At 31.6% G+C, this 14511-nt stretch overlaps 1 protein-coding gene and 1 pseudogene across 1 annotated transcript; both read right to left on the bottom strand.

The window, feature by feature from the left end:
- Nucleotides 1–1486: 1486 nt before the first annotated feature.
- On the bottom strand, nt 1487–4275 carry LOC111240978. The gene is made up of 3 exons (XM_022777156.1): nt 4075–4275; nt 3274–3689; nt 1487–1644 (listed from the first exon to the last, which is right to left on the bottom strand). Exons 1-3 carry the CDS (start codon nt 4273–4275, stop codon nt 1614–1616), a joined length of 648 nt encoding a protein of 215 aa, XP_022632877.1. The 3' UTR covers nt 1487–1613.
- Nucleotides 4276–9351: 5076 nt separating this feature from the next.
- On the bottom strand, nt 9352–12149 carry LOC106752531 (annotated as a pseudogene).
- Between the last annotated feature and the right edge of the window lie 2362 nt (nt 12150–14511).

Below are 14511 nucleotides of genomic sequence, written 5' to 3'. Positions count from 1 at the left end.
TTATATCAAAGTTCATCCCCAAGGAAACATTTTTTTTTTAAAATGATGGTGCAGAAACAGAACTGGTAGCAAAGGCAAAATAATTGGGTAGTTTAGGCAGACTTTTTGCACGAAGAAGGCATCTTTGAATCTGTCAGTTATTTTGAACTCCACACCTTATTTTTAACCAATTATATTAAATAAAATTCATTATATGTCATTTAAAGACACATTTATATCGAAGTCCATCCCCAAGGAATTTTTTTTTAAATGATGGTGCAGAAACAGAACTGGTAGCAAAGGCAAAATAAGTTGGTAGTTTAGGCAGACTTTTTGCACGAAGAAGGCATCTTTGAATCTACCAGTTATTTTGAACTCCACAATTTATTTTTAACCAATTATATTAAATAAAATTTATTATATGTCATTTATAAACACATTTATATCGAAGTCCATTCCCAAAGAATTTTTTTTTTTAAAAATGATGGTGCAAAAATAAAATTGGTAGCAAAGACAAAATAATTGAGTAGTTTAGACAGACTTTTTGCACAAAGACATACCCTTTTGAGATATCTCTCACAGCAACAATAAGTATCAAATTAAGTAACTTTCTACAAGAATGTAAGAGATGTTGCCTTCCAAGCATACAAACATATATAGGCTTCGCTCAATAGTGATAGTTTAGAAAGTAGGATGAAGGAGTGTGTGATCCCAATGTAATCAAAGGCAAAAATCACCCTCCAGATACTAGGTCTCGCATCACCTTGAGCCACAAAAAACTATACTAAATACAGGTTCACCACACTCGACATATACGTCATTACACCAAAACTAAATAGACAAGTGTAAAATATGCAACCAAACGTAAGAAGAAGAGTCAAGATAACCAAAATTCTCAAATCAACTTTAGGATGGGAAGTTAGGAAAGATTTGTTAAAGAGAGAGATGCTGAGTTAAAAGGCTAAAATATCTTATTATATAAAGATGAGGAACCCGGAACTTTCATGCTTGACAGAGTAGACAACCCAATTTTTATGTTGAATCTAGCCTACTTGGGTTGTACTTGTACTGCTACGTCATTTCTCCAGGTAGTGTTAATTATTTATAGCTGATATAGAAAAGAAATTTAAGGTGAAAAGGCTAATTAATTAATAACCAATTCCAGATAAAAGTCTTAGTGGGGCCAGGTGCGGCATATTATCAGAACAAAATAACCTTAAAGATCATTCTATTTTTCCTGGTACATTCCTTCCAAAGATAGCCTTAAAGTAAACCACTAATTCTCCTGAGATTGATGACCACAACGGGTACATGTATAGAAAGTAGTTTTCCCTTCATCTGGTGATCTCATCTGAAAAAATAATGATTGAAATAAATAATTATGGACTTTAGATAAGATTAAGATCAAATTTCCAAATATACATTATAAAGTCTAATGATACCTGTCTGGTATAAAAGTTAGCTTCATCATGGCCACATTTTTCACATTTCTTGCTGACCTGTCAAGAAATAATACGTTTTTTTAGAGAAGAAACAATAACATTTGAAACATTCAAATATCTTCTTAAAAACCAAGCTATATTTAATATTGAATGATGCCATTACCTTCGACAATTGCACCTTCTGTTCCTCGATTATTTCCATTCCAAGCTATCTTCTGATCTCCTGCAAAACACAAGGTTACTTTTATTTAAAGAAGAATTGCCAATAGTGTACATAAAATGAATATGTCCATGGTCATGATAGCAAAAGGTTTTATTTCCCTATAGACTAGTTCATAGATTATAGAACATTCCTAGATACATGTGCACCTATAAACAAGCAAACCAACACACCTATAAAGACTGAATATTTATATAGACACTATTCCTTGGGCTTTACAATGCACCATGATGAGAATATGCCTTTCCAGAAACGTACACATTGTTTCTTCTTCAGTTTTTCAGAAGCCATAATAGTTCAGCTTTCTTTATACACATTGTTTCTTTTATGATTGATGAGAATATGCCTTTCCATTGGTGCCTTGCTATAGGCTTTAATCTCAAATACCATTAAAGAAACATCCTAGCTAGTTCTATAATGTTTGTAAAGTATATGGATACAGTGAAAGAAACATCCAATTTACATTAATATTTCTTCCTACCACTCCTCAATCTTTCTTTGGGAGAACTGGTTCTTTCATATGCAAGTCTTCTGATGTAGAGTCTTCACTAATCTGTAAATTTGGTGTATTATATATATATATATATATATATATATATATATATATATATATATATATATATATATATATATATATATATATATATATATACTCTAAAGGTTTTTGCACTTACAGTTAGAGAAGAACTGAGTTTTCAAGGGAAAAGTTTTGCTATTTTCTCCCGTATGTGATAAGATAGAGTTGATTAGGTGGATAGCATTTGAGGAATTTTATTGAGTGTGCATGAGTCTTTTTTCTAAGCAGTATAGTGCATATATTTCAAAGCAGAAGAATGACAAAGATAATTAATACCAAAAACAATTTACATTAGAACAATTAATATTTCACTACTACCTAAGATGCATTTCTATTTCCAGTTTTGTATGGCCGCTAGGTTTGTGGTATTAGCAGATGATTTTTACGGGTTTTTCGATAAGTTAGTCCTGAAAATGGTGGGATCCTTTATATTCATTTTTTCTCAATATCTCCTCCCTCTTTGCCTAAAACCTGATAGCATGCTATTTCTTCCAATTATCTCTCTGTATGTTACATTTTACCCTGCTTTGCTTCAATTTAAATTTTCCACTTGCAACTTTTGAAGCCCGGAATAGTGTTTTTCTTTTAAAATGTTATATATCTATGTTATATTCTGTTTTTAAATGCTTTGCTTCAACAAATTTATGTTACATATATTTTCTAAATTTTTCTGTACAGATTGTTAATAGGATTCAGAAGTTATGCCCAACATTACCAGTTTAATGCTCTACCAACTTCAGCCAGAGAGTATCACATACTCCAACTACGTAAGCTGAATTTTTAGCTTCACACATCTCCACAACTTTACAATGATGTTGGTAATTACAGTGAAAATTAAAATCTGAAAACACCATAAAGAACCAAATCAAACAGGTACTCACAATAAGCAAGGGGAAAAATATTAACTTCACTTCACCATATATGTTACTCAAAGGTTCAAAACTCAATACGCCCAAGACCACAAAGTAGAGAGTTTAACTCAGTTTATAATTTTCTCTAGCAACACGCACCAACATGGTCAAAAGGGAATATTTAATATACATTAAGATACTCACGGTACGCTGGCGGAAGGACACAGCAGCAAGGGGATGCGAAGACACGCAATGAGTGGGAAGACGCGAGTAATCTGCGTTCTCGGGGCGTCACAGTGGAAGCCTCTGTCGAAGAGAGGCTTCATTCTGTCCTCCGGTGGCCGTTGAAGACCGGTTGACGTTGGAAACAGGATAACTGTGGGAAGAGCCGCGAGCGGTGGAAAGATACGCGATTGCTGGGAAGAGACGTGACTTGTGGGAAGAGACGCGAAGATGATCGGCGACAGAGTCTGGGTAGTCCTCCGGTGGCCGTTCAACGGCGAACGACTGGTGGCAAGGGTGACTACTGACGCTGGGAGGGAGAGTTTCTCTCTCCAGGTTTTCTTTCTCACAATCTCAAAATGTTTTTTGAATTCAAAATGTTTGCTTCCACTTTCTGCCTGCCCGTGCCCTCAACTAATCACCTCATTTAATTATTTTTTTTTTTCAAAAAGATGAACCAATGAGAAGTTGACACGTCATTGGTGTAAAAAATTTGTCACTCTAGAGGAGTCAAAGTATCATTTTCCAATATGGTATTAAGGTTAATAAGGGAAGAGAAAAAAATGCAGAATCCTGCAAAAGGAATTGAATACATAAACTTAAACAAGCTTAAACCAATGGTGAGGAGTAAATGTGACAAAGATTGGATTAAATTAGAAGCTGAGAAAGTCAACCCTCCCAACTCCCAAAACTGCTACTGTGGCCATAAATGGATGATAAATGATAAAAACCCCAATATCATGATGTTGTTCATTATTGTAAAGCATCAAGTTACTGCGACACTAAGCCTGCAAGTAGGGCAGCACCAATTCCTGAACCATCTTTGAAAAGCTCAATGATACTTTCTGAGGCATCTTCACCAACCAATTCTTTAAGGGTATTCTCTAGGCACTTGCTATACTCACTGCAGTGCTCATACAATCCACCATCCATGGCTATCACATTCTTCTCACCCTTAACATCACTCATACTGTCTTTTCCCATTTTCAAGATACCTAAGATCCCAGCAGCAGCAAGACGAGCACCACGGTAGCAATAATATTGCAGATCTCCACGGGTAGCATGCAAATGATTTTTCGTCAACGTAAATTAATTAATCTGTAGTGCTTATAGTTTTATAATAGTTTCAAATTTTCTCAAACTTAAAAAGTTTTAAACATTTGTCATCAGTGACTCCTTAATATTGGAAGAGAAAGTGCAATAGTAATTAATACGTAGAAGAGAGAAAAAAAGGTGAGACGTATTTATAATGATAAGAGAGAGAAATAGAAGAGAGAGAAGGAAGTGTCACGAAAAAGTACATGAGAGAGAAAAAAAGTGCAACCACGTAAGAGGAAGTTAACGTTATTACTGTCAATTTAACGGAAGGGACCTAATAACACCAAAATTTGTAACTTAAGGATCAAATTACATCATTTTTAAAAGCAGGTACAAAACAGAATTCAGTTCTCAACTTGGAAACTAAAAAGGTAATTAAACCAATAATAATTGCAAAAGAAATATTAATTTTAAACGTTGACCAACAACTTTTTCTCATTAAATTTTATAAATGTTAACTGTCAATTTTTATTATTCATTAAGGTTTATTTTCTTTTTTAAGAAAGAAACTTTATTTCTCAAACTATCTTAGTTTAAACCCTATTTTGGTTCCTAAGTTAAGTTGTTCAGTTTAGTCTCACTTTTAAAAATGTCAACCTTTAGTCCCTATGATATGAAAAATGTATCAAATCAGTCCTATCCGTTAACAAGTCACACGTTTTTCATTAAGTGATTTGTTGTTCATAACACCTTCCGTTAACAAATCACAAAATATTGGATACCTAGGTATGAAAACTTGTGATTTATTGTTCATTAAGTGTTGTCATGAGGACTCATTTGATACATTTTTCATGTCATAGGAACTAAAGGTTGACATTTTTAAAAGCGGGGACTAAATTGAACATCAGAACTTAACTTAGGGACCAAAAAAGGGTTTGAACCTTTTTTTTATATATTTGGGTTTATTTTTTATTCTCTTTAGAGTTCTTTGTTAGTTTTGAGATCCTTATAAGAGAAGTTCTTGTTGTATCCTAGAAGACTCGCGTAATACACCGCGAATAAGTCCTTAAGAGTAGTGATCTACATGCCTCGACAAATTTTGTTCGTAATTTTGTCAGCTTTTCTACAATAATCTTAAGGACTTATGGCTGACATCAACCACTCGTTTTGGGACGTGTCAAAAGTTGAGGTCTTCTCTAGACAGAACTTTTGGCGTTAACAAGAACGCATGTCTACCATTTTAGGCATGTATGAAGTCCTTTTTGCTCAAGAAAAACCTGCTCCAAAAAAAGTACAACATAAACTTAATCACAATAGGAAAAATAATTTTCGAAAATATAGTCCCAATAAATCTAACCCTACCTTTAAGAAGAAAGGAAATTACTTTATATGTGAAAAGCTAGGTCATCATGCAACACAATGTAGGCACGGAGTAAGAAATGATAATCCTCGTAGGTCGAATATAGCCAAAGGAGATGACACCTTTGTTGCGATCGTTTCTCAATTAAATCTAATGACTAATGTGATCAAGTGATAGGAACTAAATGAGTGTTTAGAACTTAACTAAATGAGTGTTTAGAAACAAACTAGATGAAGATGAAATCATCACCAAGAATAAAGTTGGGCTTGTTGCACAAGGCTACAATCAAGAAGAAGACCATGTAGAGTGAGTTTGAAATGTCAATGATGGATGAGTTGACATTCTTCCTTGGTTTACAAATAAAGCAAACGAAAGAAGGTATGTTTCTTTCCAAAATTGTAAGGAAATCTTGAAAAAAATTGAAATGGACTAAGCTAAGGAGGCATCCGCTCCTATGACAACTTAATGTTATCTTGATAAGGATGAATCAAGTATACTCGTAAACCAAACTCTATGTAGAGGCATGACAGATCATTGTTATATCATACTATAAGTAGGCCAAGTCTCATGCAAAGTTTTTGTGCTTATGCTAGGCATCAAGCTAGTCCTAAAGAGTCTCACCTCACTGTAGTTAAGCATATCCTTAAGTACCTTAAGGGAACTGTGTCTTTTGAGCTATGATATCTGCTTGGGGCTGAACCTAGTCTTGTAAGATTTTCATATGCAAATTATGGAGATTGTAAGATAGATAGAAAAATGACTAGTGGTACATGCCACCTCTTAAGTAGTTTCTTAGTTTCCTGATATTTTAAGAAACAAACATATAGCTCTTTCCATCACAGAGGCTTAGTACATTATTACGGGTGCTCAAATCTTATGAATTTGAATAAATGATACATTCTGAATTTTGTAATCTATAATGTATTTCTAGATCCAAAACAAATTCTGAATTATACAATCTATAATATATTATTTTTTTAAATATATTACATATGATGTAATTGGAAATGTATTTTTAAATTTGAAAATATATTTTAAGTTAAGCAATTCGGAATGCATAATTTTTTAAAATGTATTTTGGATTGTAAAGTCCAAACAAAAGTTTGGATTATGTAATCCAAAATTTGTTTAAAAATTTTTTGTTAAAGATAAAATTGTCATTTCATCACATCTAGAGGTGCTGGAAGAAAACATGTGAGTGCAGGAAGAAATTCCCTTCTTTGCTTTGTGCATTGTTTCGTATGCTAATGGGTTGGGTCACATTTTGTTCTCTTTGAACCCCACATTTTATACTTAATCAATAAACAATTTCTGATGGGTTGGATTGCTTTCCCTCTTTGCACTTCATTTTCACACTTGCATCTAGGACTGGAAAAAAATACCGAACTATATTGTACTACAGTTAATTGTACTATATTATATTAAAAAGAACTGAACCATTTTTACTATAACTTAAATATATTGTTTTATGGTTCAATTTTTAAAAACTGAACTTAATAAATTTTCGGTTCAGTTAACTGCAATTAACTGTAGTGTCTTTGTGGTCAGGGTAGTTTGTTTGTTAGGTTGAGAGGATGGTTCTACCTTTTCTTTTATATCTTTATTTTTTAAAATATATATTTTGACACAATTTATTTAAAATTTTACTTTAGAAAGGTCAAATTATTTTCTTTTCATCAAAATTTATATATTACAGATTTAGTTTTAAATTAATATATTTTAATTTTTTAAAAATAATGTATAAATAGTGTAGATATTTATAAATATCCACGTATAAAAAAGACTATAAATATTTTTTTACGGATATTTATCAAATAACTAAATAAATAATAAATATTTTTAAATGAATTGTGTAATATATATATATATATATATATCTTTTATATATATATATATATATATATATATATATATATATATAATTTATATTTTGGTTAAAAAGATTAATGAGACGTAAAAGAACTAGTAAAATACACAACATATATGTTCAAGGCTTCGTGAGATGGACAATTTACAATTCAGTTAAAAGATTTATGTATATATTGTAATTTAATGCAATTTACAATTCAGTTAGTAGTTTAGTTCAGTTTATATTGTAGTTTAGTATAATTTATAATTCAGTTAGTAGTTCTGTTCAGTTTATATTATAATTTAGTACAATTTAGAATTCAGTTTAATGAAACAAAAAATAGTTCAGTTCAAATAAATTAATTTGTAGTTCAGTCCAGATTTTAGCAATACAGTACAGTTTCATTTGCGCGCACTCATGTTTTGTTTATTTTAATTTCTACTTTCAAGTTTAATTTATACATCACACATTTTGTTAATTACTGTTATATTTCAACATTATGATAAAAATATTTTTTAATGAAACTAGTAAAAACTTTTTCTATATAAAAATAATGAAAAATGCTTTTAATAAAAATAATAAAATAATACTAATTAAAAATACATAAAAATTAAAATATCTAAAAACAATAAAAAATAAGAAAAAGTTGGCTTTCTTCTTTGTATTTTTTCGTTCATTTATTGATGCTTGTGTGGTTGCTTACATTTGACATTTCAAAATAAACGTCAAAGTAACATAGGATGTTTGTATGATTGTCCTTGTCATCTCATATTTGCCAAAATAAAGTTGTCAAAATATAAAAATCAATCAAAAACATAAAATAAAATTTTCAAAATTAGAAATATTAATATTTTCAAACGAACAATAATTTTTAATTTTTAATTATGAGTGGAAATATATAAGAATGAGGTCAATCATTATTAAATTCACCTAAAAAATAAAAAATATTTTCAATTTTTTTTTACTTTTGATATTTAAAAACTTTTTCTTATATTCATGTAAGTTTCTAATATACTTTTTGTAATGTTAAATCCATTAATGAAAAAAATATGTTGGTTATGTATTTACTCTTATTTTGATATACTTTTTTATCTGTTATTACTAAAAGTGTATTTTATTAAATTATGAAATTAAAAGTATAAGGGGATAATTATAAATAATAAAATATCTGAATTACGACAACACAATTGATAATAAAATATTTTATTTAATGTATAATTATAATAGTGACAATTGTAATTATCATAGTATAAAGAAAATAATATGTTTTTATTTGCTGTTATTTTTGTTGGGTTTGTTTTCTAATAGAAAAATTATGTTAGTTTTAATTTAAGTTATTTAACTGTTTTATATATTGTATAAAATGATGAATGTTGTGATAGTTCGTCTTAAATCACTATTTATCATATTTTTTTAAATTATAACAATAGTATATAGTGGCCATTAAAAACGATGTAAATAATCGTTACAATTTACAAGATTGTTTGTAATATATTTATCATCAACCAATCATGAAAAGTAAAAATGCAAAGTAACTGGGTGGATATTTTTCTAAATTACAGCGATATTCTTCTAAATATAATTTTTTTTTTCTAAATTAAAGTAATACTCTTCTAAATATAAATGAAATACCAAAGTTGTATATAAATTGACAAAGAAAATGGCAATACAAAAAAGTAGCACTGTTGCACAACCACCTTACGAAGGTGTTATGAAAGTCTTCTAAATTGAAATGTCTTAACTAAAAGTTCCAATTAATTTTCACAAATACAAAATGAAAAACCATAAAAAGAAATCAACATTATGCAAAACACCTTAATAAAATATTTTTGATCAATGAAAATATTTTTGATGTGTGATATTTTGCAAAACACCTTAACAACATTATGCAAAACACCTTCTGACAATGTCTTAGTCTTCATCTAAATCTTCTTGTTCATCAATGAAAATATTTTTGATGTGTGATATTTTGGGCCAAAACTCTCCAACATGTGGCTCATACTTTTTACATAAGTCAGCACAATCTTCAATCCCCAGATTTTCAAGGGCGGTGAAGAAATGAATGTTATCCGGGAGCGATGCCAACTTTGGACAATTTGTTATACCAAGAGTTTTCATATCAGTCATAACCGGTAGCCATTCTGGAAATGATTCAAAATTGTGACAATCTGAAATAATCAAATACTGTAAGGAGTTGGCAGCTTCCTGAAACCAATTAGGTAAGGTCACCAGTTGTGATAACTTTGAAAATACAACAAGTTTTAACTTCAGCTTGGGGCTTTGTTCTTCATGATCTCCCTTCCACAGTTCCAAATCCACATTACTGCACTCTTCAACAATCAATGTTTCTAATTGAGGAAAATTTTTACCCTCCAGCAGCAGAGACTTAAGACTCTGACAGTCTAGAACCATCAAAGTTCTAAGAGTAGGGAATTTAATCCCTCCAAAGATGGATTCCGCATTATGGCATGATCTAATAGTCAAGATTTCAAGCGACCCAATCTCATTCATAGGCAAAACAGTTTGCGTTGTGGAAAACAGAAAACAATAGAGACTGATAAGTTTTCTTAATCCTTTGGGCAATGCTTCCAGCTCCACACATCCTTCAAGGATCAACACTTGCAAACTTTGGAGCTTGCAAATAGAGTCGGGGAGTCTCTTAATGTTGGGATTTTTGCTAATGTCCAGATATCTTAGATGTTTCAACTTGCCAATTTTACGAGGCAAAGTATCAAATGTTGCATGACTTAAATCCAAAACACGTAAGCATTTGAACTTCTCCAGACATGTCTTTAGTATAGCTTTACAGTTGGCAGCTGCTACCCCATTTGGAAACATGACGGTTCTCACAGCTGCTGATTTTTTGGTGACTAAATTGCTAAACAAACCACTTTCGGCAAAAGACAGATGCCGAATATTATGAGGAATATTTTGAATGTTGGAATTGATATGTAGACACTCATCCATAGCAACAAATAGGGCGAGATCATGCACCAAATCATGTATTCTGAATTTATACAAAGTGCCGAAGTTTTCAAAATCTTGAATAAAGGATCTTGACAAAAGTTCATGCAAATATTGATTGGCTACATCTTCACGTGTTCTATCCATTTTTGGTAATGCGATGAGTCCAAGTGCCCCCCAAAGCCAAATTATTTCATAATTATCATATTGATAATCCTTTGGGTAGAGGGAAAACAATGCAAAACATTGCCTCAAATAGGACGGCATGAGATCATAACTCAATTTAAGGACAGGTAAAATGTCATCCTTTTTCTGAGGCAAATTCCATATTTCATTTTGACTCACATATTCCTATTCATTGGCCTCAAATTTTGAGAATAGTAAACTGCCTAATGTTCTCACTGCCAAAGGAACCCCTCTGCATTTTTTCACAATTTCTCTCCCAATATTTACTAAGTGAGGATATTTTTCCTCTTCTCCTTCTTTAAATGCCCATTTGACTAACACAGACAATGAATCCTCCTCAGAAAGACCTTCTAAAATATGAGAGGGAATTGTGCCCATCATGGAAGCAATTGAATGACTTCGTGTAGTCACAAGGATTTTACTTCCTGCTGCACTTACGTGGATTAAATTCCTCAACTCGTACCATTTAACACGGTCTTCGTTCCATACGTCGTCCAATACGAGTAAGAACTTTTGACCGGAAAGTTTGTTATTCAGTTGATTTTGCAGTTGTTCCAGGTCTAACATGTTCAAATTCATTTGATGGAAAGGAACATGATCAGATTCTGAATCATTCACGGAATTGATCATTTTGATAATAAGTTTTTTAATGTCAAAGTCATCAGAAACACACCTACATCTTTAATGGAAAGCACTCCTGGATCTTCTTATCATTGAACACAGACTTTGCAAGTGTAGTCTTTCCCAAGCCTCCAATCCCCACAATGGGGATAACAGAGAGACTTGTATCAACATCATCAGGATTCTGCTACATCAAAAGCTCTATGATCTTTTCTTTATCGTGTTTCCTTCCTATCACATCTGAATCACTCACACGAGAGTGTGTCATATCTCTTCGATGAACAACACGTGTGTCAACATCACTCGTTTGAAGAATAAACTTATGCTTATTAGCTGCAACCTTGTCTAGTCACTTGAGAAGAAGTGACTGACCTTGTCTTTGGTGCTACCATGAGCTTTGACCACTTTCTTTCGTAGTGTTTGGCACTCAAATTCATCCAAAACATCTTCGGCATCGGAGAAGACAGTTTTGAGTCGAGAGAGCCATCGACGGAGTTCACGGTTGTGTTCCTGCTTTTGCTGAGCATCTAACAGCACATCTTTAACTAAAGAGAGAGTGTTTGTAAGGTCTTGAACATTGTCGTATAAACCCACCAATCGAAAAGCTTCTTGAAAAGTACGAGAAGCAAGTTTTGCTATGAGTGACTCTGCGACGCTGAAGAGAAATGATTCGGCCATAGTTGTCTTAAATTCAAACCGCAGAGATGAAGAGATGATATCCGAAGGCAAAACTGTGTCGATGGCAGAGTGTTTGACCAATGGTTTCTTAATCTACCCAATAAGCAATGTCACTTGCTACCATCTGTTTGTATATATTACTGAAAAAGGAAGAAAACTATATTTCTCTTCCACGTGACATGATATCTTCCACAGTTTAGACAAAGGGAAAAAGAATCGCTAACGAAACTTGTAGATTCAATAAAAACAAAAGCAAGAGTTAAAACAATGGTTTCCATACACATCTATCGAATTTGTTAAAAATTAATTTTATTAGGTAACAATATTATACCACTTGCATATATATAATCTTTATCTGTTAGTATTATTATGTTTCTTGATCATTATACCTTTTATTATGAGCTGGATTTTGAACTCTTCTACCTTGTCAACTCACCAGGCTTTTTTAAAATACCATAACGGTTGTTGTGACAAAATTTTTGTTTGACTAATGCTTATGATGATAACATACCCAAACAAGTGGCTGGTATTGGACAAAATGGCGTAGCAAGCAACTAAGTAGAAACACCAAAGGTAGCTTCAGCTCCATTTTCTTATTCATGCTTCTAGACTCTACAGCAGTGTTTGTATATTCTCATTAGTTTTAATTATCTTTGTTCATATGTTTCAAAAAAAAAATTAAACTTTTTAATATCTTTAAAATATTTAAAATATATGTTTTTATATTTTAAAATTAGGAAAATGATATTTTAACAACATTTTTTGACATCATTTTGACACTGCACACGTGTCAAAATGTAATTAGATGATTTCAAATTAAAAAAGTTGAGGCAGAGATATATTTGGAAGAAAAAAACCAAAGTTTGTTTTTTTAATTTGAAATCGTCCAACCATATTTTGACACGTGTGCAGTGTCAACATGGTGTCAAAAAATTTTAATAAAAATTATGAAAATTTCTCCCATTGAAAGAAGTAAACAACCGTCCAATCACATTTTGACACGTGTGCAGTGTTAAAATGGTGTCAAAAAATGGTGTTAAAATATCATTTTCCTTTTTACTTTCAAGTTCTAGCCTATGCTTCGCGTAGTGACACATAAATGGATCCATGCCACTCAATAGATTAATTGTCAGGTTTATTTTACTTTAAAAGATCGCGATATGTTAACAACCTAATTTTGCTAAGAAAAAACTTCTTTTAACAACACTTTTTTAATATTTTTTTGACAACGCATATGTGGCAACTCATGATTGGTCCGTTTTAAATATTTTTTAAACGTAAATTTAAATAGACCAATAAAGTAATGACACGTGTCTTGTTGTAAAAAAAATTATTAAAAAGTGTTGTCAAAATATCATCATCCTTTTGTTAATATTTTGATGACATCGTGTATCAATATTGTATTGACTCATTTTGAATAATTTTTTTTTTATAAAAGGCTAACATGGAAAAGGGTTGAGGATTCCAACTCGTTTTGAATAATTTTTTTTTTATAAAAGGCTAACATGGAAAAGGGTTGAGGATTCCAATTTGTATGATTCCAAAAATATCCTTATTCATTCAGTATTCTCTCCATTTTGAGGGTTTCAATTTTTGTTCTCCTTCTCTCTCCATCAACGATCACCAATCTCTCTCCAAACTCTCCCCAACCTCTATCGTTTGTCTCTCCTTTTCTTCGACAAACCCAAATTTATTCTTTGTCTTCAAGTTCTTACCTTTTTGGTTTCAATTCCTTGATTGTATTGTGTGTAATGGAATCCTTCCCTGACATTGGTGTTGCGAGCAAGGTATATGCCTTATTCCCTTGAATGAAAGATTGAGTGAGGAGCACAAGTCATTTATTGTGAAGATACAATTTCGATGGTTTTTAGAATTAAATGATAATACTAAGCTTGGTAGGAATATTCTAAATGAATTATTGGTTAGATGGGTTGATTCCAGTGGTGGTTTCTGTTTTGGAGAAAAGGTTGTAGAATTCAAGGAAATAGATGTTTGCTTAGGAACTGAGAAAGAGTGAGTGTCGCAAGTACTTTGGTCTTGGAAAACATGATTTGTAGTTGATATACGATTTTCTGTTGAAAGAACATGAAAACTTGCCTTCATTACATTTTTGTAGCTTATACATTTTGGTAGGAATTTCTGAAGTATTATTTCCTAATCGTAGCAGAACAATCTTTCTAATTTTGTTTGAAATTGTTGATAAATGAATTGATTTTGGTATTTATTTTGGTACCAGCAATGTCTATGTTGATGGATGTGTATATTGATTGAGATGTAAATATTTGTTTATTGTTCATTGGATTGAAATGACTAATTATGATGTTTTTCTTGTATTTTTGGTTTGGTTTTGTGATCATTTCATTCCTTCACATGTTCTTGTACACAAATACAAGACTATTACATTGGATGAATACAAATGTTCATAATATTCATAATACAATACTCAATTGCATTGGAAGAAATACTTAGTAAACCAATTCACCTACAATAACACAACGACAAGGGCAAAACCAAAAAATCAAAA

Source organism: Vigna radiata, unplaced genomic scaffold (genome assembly GCF_000741045.1).
Source record: "Vigna radiata var. radiata cultivar VC1973A unplaced genomic scaffold, Vradiata_ver6 scaffold_154, whole genome shotgun sequence".
Taxonomy (NCBI): domain Eukaryota; kingdom Viridiplantae; phylum Streptophyta; class Magnoliopsida; order Fabales; family Fabaceae; genus Vigna; species Vigna radiata.
The sequence above is the reverse complement of the archived record's forward strand: the minus strand, read 5'-3'. Positions and strand labels throughout refer to the sequence as shown.